Here is a 12005-nt window from a genome sequence, read left to right as displayed (position 1 = left end):
ATGAACCCAGATCCAGGTCTCACTGCCATCAATGGGATTTTAGCAGGTGAATTTGTCCCAAAGTGCATTAAAAGTAGATTATTTCCATCCAGTTACTACAACAACCCCAGCTTGAAATCCATCCTTAGCCTCAAGTTACAAGCATTGTTGAGACTCGCTGGAGCTGAGCGACCTGTGGAACTCAATATGAAGGCGCTGCTAATCCCTCACAGCTCCCCTGAAGTGTAATGGAGATAAATCAGGACATAAGGGACAGGAGACAGGTGGTTGTTCTGGATCTTACAGCTGTTGGCACCTACATACTGACTTGAACTATTGTGACTGTCTCAATTCCTCTGACCACAGGTTGTCTGCATGCTCTTTACTGTCTGTGCACCTGGGCTGCCTATTGTCAATTAAGATAGGAATTTCCACCCCGGCCTGTGGGGCTCCATTGCTGTGTGCCCCTTGATTTAGCGCACTCAGCAGAACAAATCAGCAGTTGGAATAGCCGTGGGAACGGATGATGAAAACCCTTTCCGAATTTGGGCATGAAAAGGTTGACAATAACTCCATGTCAATGTGAAGAATCTCGTATGAGTAGTTAGTTCTGGATTATTGTAACACCTAAGAGCACTAGTCATGGATTGAGGCTCGGCACCTTAAAGTATTTCAACACCTACCTCCCACTGAAATCAATGAGAGTTAGGAACCTAAATACCTCGGAGGAGCTAAGCCCAGGACCGTCCTGCGCTTGGTGCTGTACAAACTGCAGTGGGAGGGTATTTTTGCTGTGTTAATCCCCTTCACATCTTGGCCTATGGTTGTAGCACCACCACCACCATTTAGTTGTGGTTAAACATAAACCTGCAGTCCTCACGCAGGCCAAACTTCCATTGGGTAGCCATGATTCTGGTCCTTTTCAGGTGTTGTTCCCTCGGACAATCCAGCACGATCTCACTCTTAAAGACACGGGGTGAAATCTTGACCCCATTGACGTCAGTGGCAAAACTCCCGGTAACTTCAGTGGGGCCGTGATCATTCTTCATTGTTCGGGGTGGGGGCGGGAGGGAATAGTTTCTTGCCAAACTGGCATCAGAATGCAGAGACTCTGCCAAACAGGTGTGAAACTCCAGCCTGTGAGTTCCTAGCACAGTGGAAGTGTTCAGAAAGGAGCAATGTGAAATCGCCAGACAGAGACTGGACTCTCTACTGGGGGTCTTCAGCATGATCGCTCATCCTGGCTTAAATACAATGGAAGAGTCCTTCAGACCCAGAGGAAAGAGGGAAATGGGCGACGCCTTCTATTACAGACCTCACCACTCATCTGGATCATCCTGGATAATGGACCTTGGAGAACAAGATCCACCTAGCTGGGGTAGCAGTGGGAGGGACAGAGTGGAGAATATAAGGGCAACCAGTGGCTAGCACACATCAGGTGTTACTCCAGCTGCCAAGCTTTTCCCAAGCCCAGAGGAGGTGAGTGCTTTACAAAAGAGACTGCCCTCTAGTAGGGACCTTGCTACACTAATTCATTTACCTGGGAAGTGGTTAGGTATTATGGTGATTGGTGAGATAGATATTATTTACTGATCTTTTTCTTGCATTATGGGATCAAGCAGCTGATGCCCATTCTGACAAGTTGCAGCTTCTGCTTGTGTGTCATTGTGGGTTATTCCTTCTAACTGGTAACCATAGTTCTCTGTACTGGGGACAGACTTCCCACCCTTCACTGCAGCTGAGACAGGCTTTGGGACCTCGGGGTTCACTAAAGCATGTCTACATTGCAGCTGGAGGTATAATTTCCAGCTCAGGTAGATACACTGATTGAGCTAGATCACTAAAAACAGTAGCATCCTGTACAGGGCTTTGACTCATTGCGATGAGTGGGTTCGTGCTTCAGAAGTTCGGACTTGCCCCTCTATCCTCTCAGCAGCAGCCAGCTATCCGAAGCCTGCCTGCTGACTGGAGCAGATCCAGAGATCGATACTACTGAGTCGTTTGCCTGAGTGAAAGATCCGGGTGTTTCCTCTCCCAGGTCCTGCACAAAGATGAGGAATCTCTTTGCAGTCATCTTGCTGATCGCCTGCAGTGAGTACAGCAAACTAGTGACTCCCTAGTCGACGCTAATTATGCGATCGCCTCTGCTCTGTATCCAGCAGGCCCCCCTCAGAGCAGAATCCCCAGCCTCAGGGCAGTGCAAGTGGGGCTCAGTGCTTTGTGCACCCGGCCGCAGCATGGGGTCTGGATGTCGGGTTTACTCAGCCCTTAACTGGGCGAGGCCCGCACTGAGGTCACTGAGAGCTTTACCCAAGTGAGGCATATTAAAGCCTCAGGCCCCAGCTTGTGCATGGCCCCACACAGCTGTGTAACCGCAGGGGAGCAGGTAAGGTGTTCCCCTTGCCCCTAGCATTGCTGCACAGGGGCCTCTTGCAATACAAGTCCCTGTGCTCCGGGGAAGGGCTGTGCATTCCTTCTCTCCCACAGGAGAATGAGCTGGAGAAAGGGGGCAGGGAGGAGTTGGTGTCCTGGCCCTGCGTCCTCCTGTGCCGGTCCCCAGAGCAAGAGCAGTACAACTGTGGGAAGCGTCTATGCCAGTCTAAAGGCTGGAATGAGCGTTGTGCATCCCCTTCGCAAGGAACACACCAGTAGAGGGCACAAGCTGTCTGGTGCCCCGTGTAGAGCAGTGCACCACCACAGCGCCCCCTACCACAGGGCTGTGGCATTAAAGCCACATGCTAACCCCAAGGATTCAGCTCCATGTTCTTTCATCAATGCAGCATGCTCCCCATGTGCATTAACAACAGGAGATGGGGGAGTGATCTTTCCTTTAGAGGAAACCAGCCTTCCTAGTGCTCTTGCTGGTTTGCAGGTCTGTCTGGGGCACAGGGGAGTCTTCTGGAGTTTCGAAAGATGATTAATCAAGCCACGAGAAAAAGTGCCATCCTCAGTTATTATGGGTACGGCTGCTACTGCGGGTCTGATGGCAGAGGGGAACCGAAGGATGCGACAGACTGGTAAATTGCCACTAGATTTTTTTTTTTTAAATATATCATTCCTCAAGCAGCACTGTAATTCCCATGGGACTGGTCAAATGCTTAAATATCCCTATAAAGTGCAGCAGAGTTTACTATCAAGGGTCCTTTGCAGGAGATCAACTGGATGGAAAGTCTCTTAAGATGCTCACTGCCTTCTGCAGAAAGCTCAATTTCTACCACAGCATTTCTGATCCTTAGTTATGGTTAGATATGGCCCTGATTCAGACATGAACAAATACATGCATTAGTGGGAATGTCCTGGATATGTACAGTAAATCCAACAAATGCTTAGGCAATGGCCATAGAATATCAGGGTTGGAAGGGGCCTCAGGAGGTCATCTAGTCCAACTCCCTGCTCAAAGCAGGACCAATCCCCAACTAAATCATCCCAGCCAGGGCTTTGTCAATCCTGACCTTAAAAACCTCTCGGGAAGGAGATTCAACCACCTCCCTAGGTAACCCATTCCAGTGCTTCACCCTCCTAGTGAAAAATGCTTGCATAGACAAGATCGTCTATACTGGATGATAGACTCTTTCATTGTAAGCAGACCTTTGACGTGTGCCTCTGCTCTTCCTTCTCCCCGGAGGTGCTGCCGAGCTCATCACTGCTGTTACGAAAGGCTAAAAGCTAATGGATGTTATGGGAACAGACAGCGATATAGTTACACCTACAAAGACGGAGACATCCTGTGTGGTGAGTTCTCTCCCCGTGGTCAGGTTGGGATGTGCTTTGCTTCTACTCTCTAATCAGCACACTGGTTTGGCTCTTTGCCTTTCTCGCTCGGCCTCCTCCTTGGCCTTATCATTGATCCAGAAGAGAAGGGTTCGAAGGGGAGGGTAGCACCAGGGTCCGTGGAAGGACCCTGGCTGTCTCTCCTTGTGTCATGGACCAAAGAAGTGCATTAATGGCCCATAAGTATTGGAGTTGCAACACCTTGATTCTTTGAAAGCCCTGGTTCAGCTTCTGACCCAGTGACTTTGGCCCCTCATCCAGCTGATGGAGGTAAATTGGGGTCCATGCAGTTGACTGTAAGGGGGTGTGAGGAGCTCACTTTTTAAGATCTCATCCAATCCAATGTAACCTACCACCAGTGTGAGTGAGGGTGCCTGTAGCAGTGCTTCATACCCACTTTGCAGTCACACTGCCCGAGTGTAAGTGACTCCACAGGGCCAGTGGGAAGTCAGGCCCTGAGAATTAGTCCCCGTCCTCCTCGTCGCTGCGATTGTCCCATGAAAACCGTGCACGTCTCTCTCTCTGTCTTGGCAGCTTTGGGGAGCTGGTGCGAAGAACAGGTCTGTGACTGTGACAAGAGCACGACTCTCTGCCTGGAAAGGAACCTGAAGACGTTCAACAGCCGCTACGTTCGCTACCGAGACAGCAAGTGCACAGGATTCACACCCAGGTGCTAGGGGCCACCCTGTCCCCAGCCCATTATTTTACTGACCGCCCAGCTGACAAGAGTTTGCACATGCTGTTTCCCCAGGACCAGTGAGCCAGGAGCGGGACTGTAGAATGGACTGTGACCTCTGAGTGCTTTGCTACAGAGGACAAGAGAAATTCCAGGGAACTGCTTTTAAATAGTCCAGCAGCTCTACCTTAAAGTGGGTCACTAGAGCAGACCAGACCGGAAGAGAACCACGTCAGATGGCTGGTCGCCAATATAAGAAGGATGGTTGAGATACTGGGTTGGGTTCAATTCCTGGCTCTGGCACTGACTTCCTGTGTGACCTTGGCCAAGTGCAGATTTTAAAAGGCACTTAGGCACCTAACTCCCATTGGAACCCATGGGACTTAGGTGCCTAAGTACCTTTATGAATCTGGGCTATAATTGCTCTATGCCTCAGTTTGCCCCTCTGTAACATGAGGATAATAGTCCTTTCTTTGCCTGTGTCTGTAGAGTGTAAGGGACTGTCTCTTCCTGTGTGTTTGTACAGCACCTAGCATGATAGGGCTTTGATCTCAGTTTGTCCCAGAAGTGCTACTGGGATATATATAATACTACAGTACTAAACATGGTGACTACGGACCATTTGGTTGAACTGGGATTCTCCTAGGATTGCTGGCATAAGCTCCCCATTGTTTAATATTCTGGTTACAGATTCATTTCCTTCACTTTAGTTACCATGCTGTTCCCTTTCCTTTGCTTCTAAATAAAAGTGAGCAGAACACCTTATTCTGCAGCACAGGACAGTCTGTTGAACCAATTCCCCCCCCAAGGGTTTTTTTTAGAGCAGGGTTTGTGCAGCACAATGGGGCACTGCTCTGGTTGGGTGTTGCTGTGAAGACTAGTGCAATACTAATCACAAAGCAGCCCGCCGGGCCATGACCTGGCCCACTCTTACCCTCAGTTGCAAGCATTGTCAGGAACCACTGGAGCCAAGAGACCTCTGGAGTGGAAAGCATAGGGCTGACTGATTTCTATAGCTGGCATCAGCCCTCTTCTGTGGAAGTGCCTCAGGCAAGGATGGGTGAGGCCACACACAAAGCATGACTCAGTTTTTACCTAGGGCAGGTACAAAGAGAAGATACTGCTGAATATTTCCCCCAAACCAGCAGAAAAACGTTCTGGGAACAAAAGCTCCTGTGTCCTTTCTGCCTTCCCATCAGCAGTATCTCTAGCTACAGCAAAGCGACACATACTCCTGCAAAGGTGGAATTGCATGTACAGAACAGGGGGCTGGGAAATGCGAAAGGTTCCTGTGTTTGTGTTCATAAGGACGCACGCTGGAGGCATTAATGCCTATTTTGGGTACCTCAGTGCATGCTTTGGCATGCTGCCTTATGCTTTGGCACAGGAATATTTTGCATGCAAAACTCAGGCACTGAGGTTTGAAAATCGGATCCATGGGAACTCATTTTAAGTCACACACACTGAACCTAGAAAGACAATGAAACCTATTTTGCAAAACGTTCTGTGAAAAAACAGGCCCATTGTTGAGACTCAAAATGTGGGGAAAACTTTGACTGTGGGGTAGTTTTGCATTTCACAATGCAGCTCTCACGCCCCATTAGACCCACGGCAAAAACACGAAGGCTCAACTCCTCAAAGGGCTTCTATGCGAGTTAGGTGCCAAACTACCTTTGTGGATCTGGGCCCAAACCCCTATGGCAACAGTGTCCGGGAATCCCAGACACACTGCTGCCTAACAAATACATATTGGTGAGAATTGTAAATATTTGTACCTCCTTTCTTTCTTTAGTTTAATAAGGAGGAGTGGAGCTATGGAATGGCCATGTAACCAACAGCAATAAAGGTACGGTTAGTACTTGGCACTGCATGCTAGGCTCTCTTTAATGTTTACCGCTTTCCCTGGCTGGACGGTTATTTTCTTCTCTAACCTCTCCCAATTGAAATGAAGCATTTGCCTGGCATCACTTTACTTTTCCTGTGCTGTAAGTAAATACCCAAGCCTGGGGCATGGTTTTAACTCTCCTGATATTCCTGTAAACTCTGACATTGCCTAGAAGCTGCTGTCATAAAAAGCCTAATGGTTTGCTTGAGACAAAGTAATCTAGTGAAATGGTGTGCAAACTGGAGGGGGATGGGGGGTGCAAGAGGTTCGTGGGGAGGGAGGGTGGTGCAAAGAAACTGGATCCTGTGCGTGCTGCAGGACCTGCTGCCATAATAGCAGGAGTGGGATAAAAATAGATTGGGTATTGCATGGCGGGACAGGAGTGAGATTGAAAAACCATAGTCCTCCCGCCCTGCAAATAACAAGAACGCCCCGGCCGGCAGCTGCCGCTCTCCAGCAGCAGCACAGAAGTAAGGGTTTACATCAGATTACAAGTATCGGGTGGGCGAGTGCCACGAATGGTAAGGGGCGGGCGTGGCTGGGAAAGTATGCACACGGCTGGTCTAGTGGACGGGGCCCTGGGCTGGAACCCCAGAGAACTGGGTTCTATGGCTGACTCTGCCACGGACCGTCTGTGCCTCTGGTTCCCCCTGTGTCTGTCCTGTCTCCTGAGCTTGGGAGCTGTCCAGGGAAGATGCTGTGTACGTACAGAGTGCAACACAACCGGGGCACCAGTTTTAGGCACAATTAACTTTATCTGCACCAGGTTAGGAAATGGTTCTCATCTCTGGCACTCCCTGCATTCTGCGGAGGACACGGCGTTGCTGGACTAGCTGGTGTGGAAAGGAGGGGGCGAGTGGGTACTACCCTGAGTCGATGATGCAAGGACCCAGCAGTCCATAGGAGGGGTATGGGGGAGCTGTGGATGAGATTCCTGATTACAGCCCTGCGTTCTGAGGGGATAGAGCTCCCCACGCTCGTTAGGTAATTCAGGCCCTGCCTACAGAATGATCAGAGAGCCAGGAGTGGGATGCAGTAGAACTAACATGAGAGGCAGGGGGTGTGTTTCCCCGATGTCCCTTTAGACACAGTTTAATTATCCCCAGCTCTTTGGTTGCAGTCCTTTCCTCGGCATGCAGTAACCTGACTCTGCTTGAAGACGAGACTTGGTGGGCGACTGGGCAAAACACCATTCTGTATTACCGTGGTTAGGGATGCTACTGTGGACAGGGAGTATCCCTAGAGTCAATAAAGGAGATCGACTGGTAAGGGCACTGGGAAGTGCTACCATTGTTCAGTGCCCATGCTGCCCTCCTCCCCTCCAGAACTGGAATCATCAGCATGGCCCTTGATTTGTTACTGAGGGCAACAACCTGGACAAGTGGTCAGAGCACAGGACTGGGAATGAGGAGAGCTGGGTTCTATTACCAAGGAATTGTGTCACTTAACCTTTCAGTCCTTCAATCTGTCCACAGGTAAAATGAGGTAACTGCATGTCCACTATTATGAAGAGCTTTAAGATGCTTGGTAGATACCCACAAAAGATCATGATGATGATGATGATGATTTAGTTCAGTAGCAATCAGTCAGAGTGGGCTGACCCCCCCACCCCGAGGAGTAACTATTCTGTCAGTGTGCATTGTTTAACTACTGGCATTTACCTTCAAAGCCCAGTGGCATGCTAGGAACTCAGAGAAAAGGGGCATTTCAAGGGAATCAAGGAACCACAAGGGGTGATTGGCTCCAAAACCTGCTTCTGGCTCACTTGTTCGTCCACCTTCAGGAATGCTGTCATTGATATAAGACTCCACCTTGTCTCTGAGCTATGTAGGTGAATATCAAGTCTGAGGGAAGCATAGGTTTGTGGAGTCCAAAAATAATCTCATAAGGCGAGTAATGGATAGTTGAGTGCCAGCAGGTGTTATATGCAAAGACAACAAAAGGTGTCTTCGTAGCCCAGTCTTGTTGGTCTCCGCTGACTATGCCCAAGCAAGGTGATGTGACTCCTCACTAACTGATACTTGTTTAGTACAAATTTAAACCCTGGCTCCGTAAGAAGCTCTAAGACCCATCCCACGCCTACCAGATGTCCCACCCATGTTTTGTGGGACCAAATGAAGTCATCTAAGTATGGGAGGATTTCTTCAGCTCTCAAAGCTTGGATAAGGCCAGTCACCAGCCTCTGAAATGCCCCTGGTGCGTTCATGAGTCCGAAGGGCGTTCTGAAGAATTGAAACAACCCAAAGCATGTCACAAAGGCAGTTTGTTCTCAGTCCTCAGCTGCCACTTTAATCTAATGGTATCCAGATGCCAAATCAAAACTACTCACGTATTTTACTCCTGACATTTTATTCATTTGAGTGTATCTGATCTGAGAGGAAGCTGCTAGCTAGTTTGAACTGTCTGTGAGTTAAGGCACCTGTAGTCAATGCACATCCTCAAGTCTCTATTGGGCTTTTTCACAACTACAGTTGCGGATGCTCAAGGTGATGCGGATTGCTCAAGGAGGCCCCCCACTCCAGCATGCCCATGAGCTCTTGCAACACTACCTGATCTGCTGTCTGCACTGATCAGGCCAGCATGCCTAACAATGCATAGGCCTCCAACTAGAGCTCAAATCTCTCCTGAGAACACTGAGCAATGACTCAGCCAGGAGACCTTAGTTACAGCAGAGAAACAGGAAATCGATCAAAGCAAATGCTGCATTGTTGGGAGGCAAACAATGAGCTGCATTTAATCATCCCCTTTGTTGTAGCTCTGCAGAAGGGGAATGGTAAGGGCATGTGTTTCACTCCACTTTCCCTGGGGGCCCTGAATGAAAACAGCTACGATATTCTGCTAGGAAGATGTACTGTAGATTGTGAGCCCTTTGGGGCAAGCTTTGGTCTTGCTGTGTTTCTACTCCCTCCCCAGGCGCTCTGATCTCATTCAGGGACCCGGTGTGCTACTGTAATTCAAATAACAACTAATCATGTTTTTCCTGCCATCCCCCCAGCACTGGACTAATGCTGACTCTGTTCACACCAGGTGCTGTTATGCTGCTAGAAGAAGTTGTTGGTACGTGGCTGTGATCCCAAATTGGAATTCTATTCTTACTCGTGGGGCAACATAGGCTGCGGTAAGTGAGAATGTAGAGACCAAGGCATGAATGGAATGGGTTTGCTCTCCGTAGAGACAGGCGGTCTCTGGGCCCCACTCCTCCTGTAGACTAGCAGGCTGGAAAATGCTATTTAACTGGTTAACAAGTGGAATGTGCTTGAAATAGGGAGCAGGCTGTACAAATCCTGGTTGCGATTATTATTCAGGTGACTGGTTAAGCAAGACAAGCTTCCCTATGGGTGAAACTCACCCCACAGAGAGGGGTCAGGACAAGGGCCTCCACACGATTTCAGCCCCGCTTATGCCTTATTTTAAAAACTGAAGAGGAGCAAAGGCGTTTTGATGACCCCATGCCCTGGGGTGAATTTCACCCTGAGCTGAGTACAGTCCCAGGGCCCTGCTGCACCAAAGGGAATATATTTTCTAGAGCAATTTGGAGAAGTTGGCAAACAGGGAGTCTGCACTCTCCCTAGCTGTGTCACATGCCGCATGATTTCTGGCTATTGTCTATTGCCAGGAGGCACTCACCCAGGAAATTCAGTCGTCACTGGGTGCATAGGAATCCGGGACAGGGAGCAGAATCTAAATGCCAACCTTGTGCTCCAAGTGTGCTGGGGTGAAATTCCCCTCTGTGCAGGGCTCCAGTATGAGGGCTAGGTACTGCTTAAGCTATTTTAAGGTCTTGCATGAGACTTAGCTGATGCGTAGGATATGTGCCAGCCTTCTGCACCAGGGTGAATTTCATCCTCTGTGCAAGAAAGGAACTGAGCACATTCCTCAACATGGTGTGTGCCCAGCTGCTTTGCAGCCAGCACAAAGTGGGGTGCTCGAGACCGGCTCGTATCGTTCCAATCTTCTCAACAGCGGCATTTTCCAAATAAACATAAACCAGAGAGAAACGTTCACCGCAGGCCCCCTGCACCTAGTTATGGATTCGTGAGCTTCCTGTTTGGGAAGAGGCTCTATGCACCATCTAGGTTGTTATCACAGAAACCTCTGTAAAGCAGCAGTAGGACTGGTAGGCAAGGGGCCGAGCCAAAACCCACTGCAGTCCATAGAAAGGTTCCCATGGACTACAATGGGCTTTGGATTGGCCCCAAGTGACTTTCCCACACATGCAGTGGCTTGGCTGCAGTACTCAGGCATGCGCTGAGAGGATCTGCATATGCTACAGCAGTTGATTCAAGGTAATTGCCCTGAGCTCTACTGTACTGTTCTCATGAGTCCCTGCTGGTTTATTTTTCAGGTGAGAAAACCCTCTGCCAGAAGCTGATCTGTGAATGTAACGAGGCTGCGACCGTTTGTTTCCAAAAGACGGGCTGTATCTACCATGGAAAATATCTCTATTTCTCACAAATGCTCTGCAAGGGACCCTCTCTCCCATGCTAGGCCCATAGCTGCACGAGTCTCAGTGCTCTGCAGTGCCAGCCCCACTTCTTTCCAGCGCTAGGTGCTGTTCCTTTTTCGGCAAGATATTACAAGTTCTAGCAGCATTCCTCGGCAGGGTTCTGAGCAACACAGCAGGGAAGTCAACGGGAGCCTTTCCATTGACTTCAATGGATTTTGGACCAGGCCCTTAGGTACAAGCAATACCTGCCCCTACTAGTAAAAATAAAAGACAGCTTCTAAAGGGCAACCAGTGTTTTCAGCTTCTAAGAATCAGTGTGAAATTCCAGCAGCTCTGCCTACAAGCTTGGGCCATTTTGTATGATTTAACTGCTGATGGAATATTTGAAATAAACCTTATCATAGCTATCGTCCTCTTGTGTCTTGTTATACCAAGCTGAGCTCTCTCTGTCCCCCTTCTCCAATGGAGACGTTAACCAGTCAGCTCTGCCGGGCAGCTGCAGGGAGGCTTGGTTTTAGCGCCAACTCTTATTTAAGACCAGCTGGAGAAAGATTATCCAGAGACAGAGCGGGTGGCTATATGGGTTTGCAACTGTAAAAGTGGGAAAAGCTGCAGAACTGGAATACTGGACTCTGCCTCGAGGTCCTGAGCCAAAGGGCATCTAAATCAGGCTTCCCTGGGCTTTGGATTGGGCCCAAAATGAACGGGCCTAAAGCGGTGCTGGGGAGATTAACTATGTGCTGGAGTGTGATTGGATGCATCAACCCCACAGTAGTTTCGCCTGGGCTAACAAAAGCCTGAGCCCAATTAGGCCCTTGGGCAGCACCTGGAGCGGTGTTAGGCAAAACCGGTGATCAAACCCAGCTGGTGGAGAGTGGGGTCTTTATAAAAGGAGCGCAGGGAGAAAAGAAGTCCAGGCAGGAGACCAGCTGGTAGTTTCCTCTCATGGGCTAAAGGTCGAGAGAAGCCTGGGAGGCCTGGAGCCAGAACTAGAGATGGCTGAGCCTGGAGGCAGTCTGGGAGGCCATGCTCTGAAATAAGAGCAAGAAAGAACTTTGCAGGCATTAGGCTGAGGCCCAGCAAGAAGCTTTGAGGAAGGAGGGCATGGGACTGGGAAAGGAAGCCTGAGAAGCTGAGGGTGTCAGGGAAGGCCCCTAGAGACAGGGCAACAGGAGATGGTGAGTTTCACGGTGGTAGGCCTGAAAGAGAGTTTAGTACAGTGTTGACAGACCGAGGGAGTCCAAAAA

General features: G+C 49.4%; 1 protein-coding gene across 1 annotated transcript; it reads left to right on the top strand.

Annotated features, from left to right (window-relative positions):
- Positions 1-2769: 2769 nt before the first annotated feature.
- On the top strand, positions 2770-4427 carry LOC311532704 (basic phospholipase A2 homolog Gln49-PLA2-like; the record flags this gene model as incomplete). The annotated part of the gene is given in 4 exon segments (XM_084651408.1): positions 2770-2829; positions 2833-2996; positions 3605-3711; positions 4285-4427. Coding segments are annotated over 4 exon segments (474 nt in total).
- Between the last annotated feature and the right edge of the window lie 7578 nt (positions 4428-12005).

Source organism: Lepidochelys olivacea (assembly GCF_965140295.1).
Source record: "Lepidochelys olivacea isolate rLepOli2 genome assembly, chromosome: 18".
NCBI lineage: Eukaryota > Metazoa > Chordata > Testudines > Cheloniidae > Lepidochelys > Lepidochelys olivacea.
This window is presented reverse-complemented; position numbering and strand designations above follow the sequence as displayed.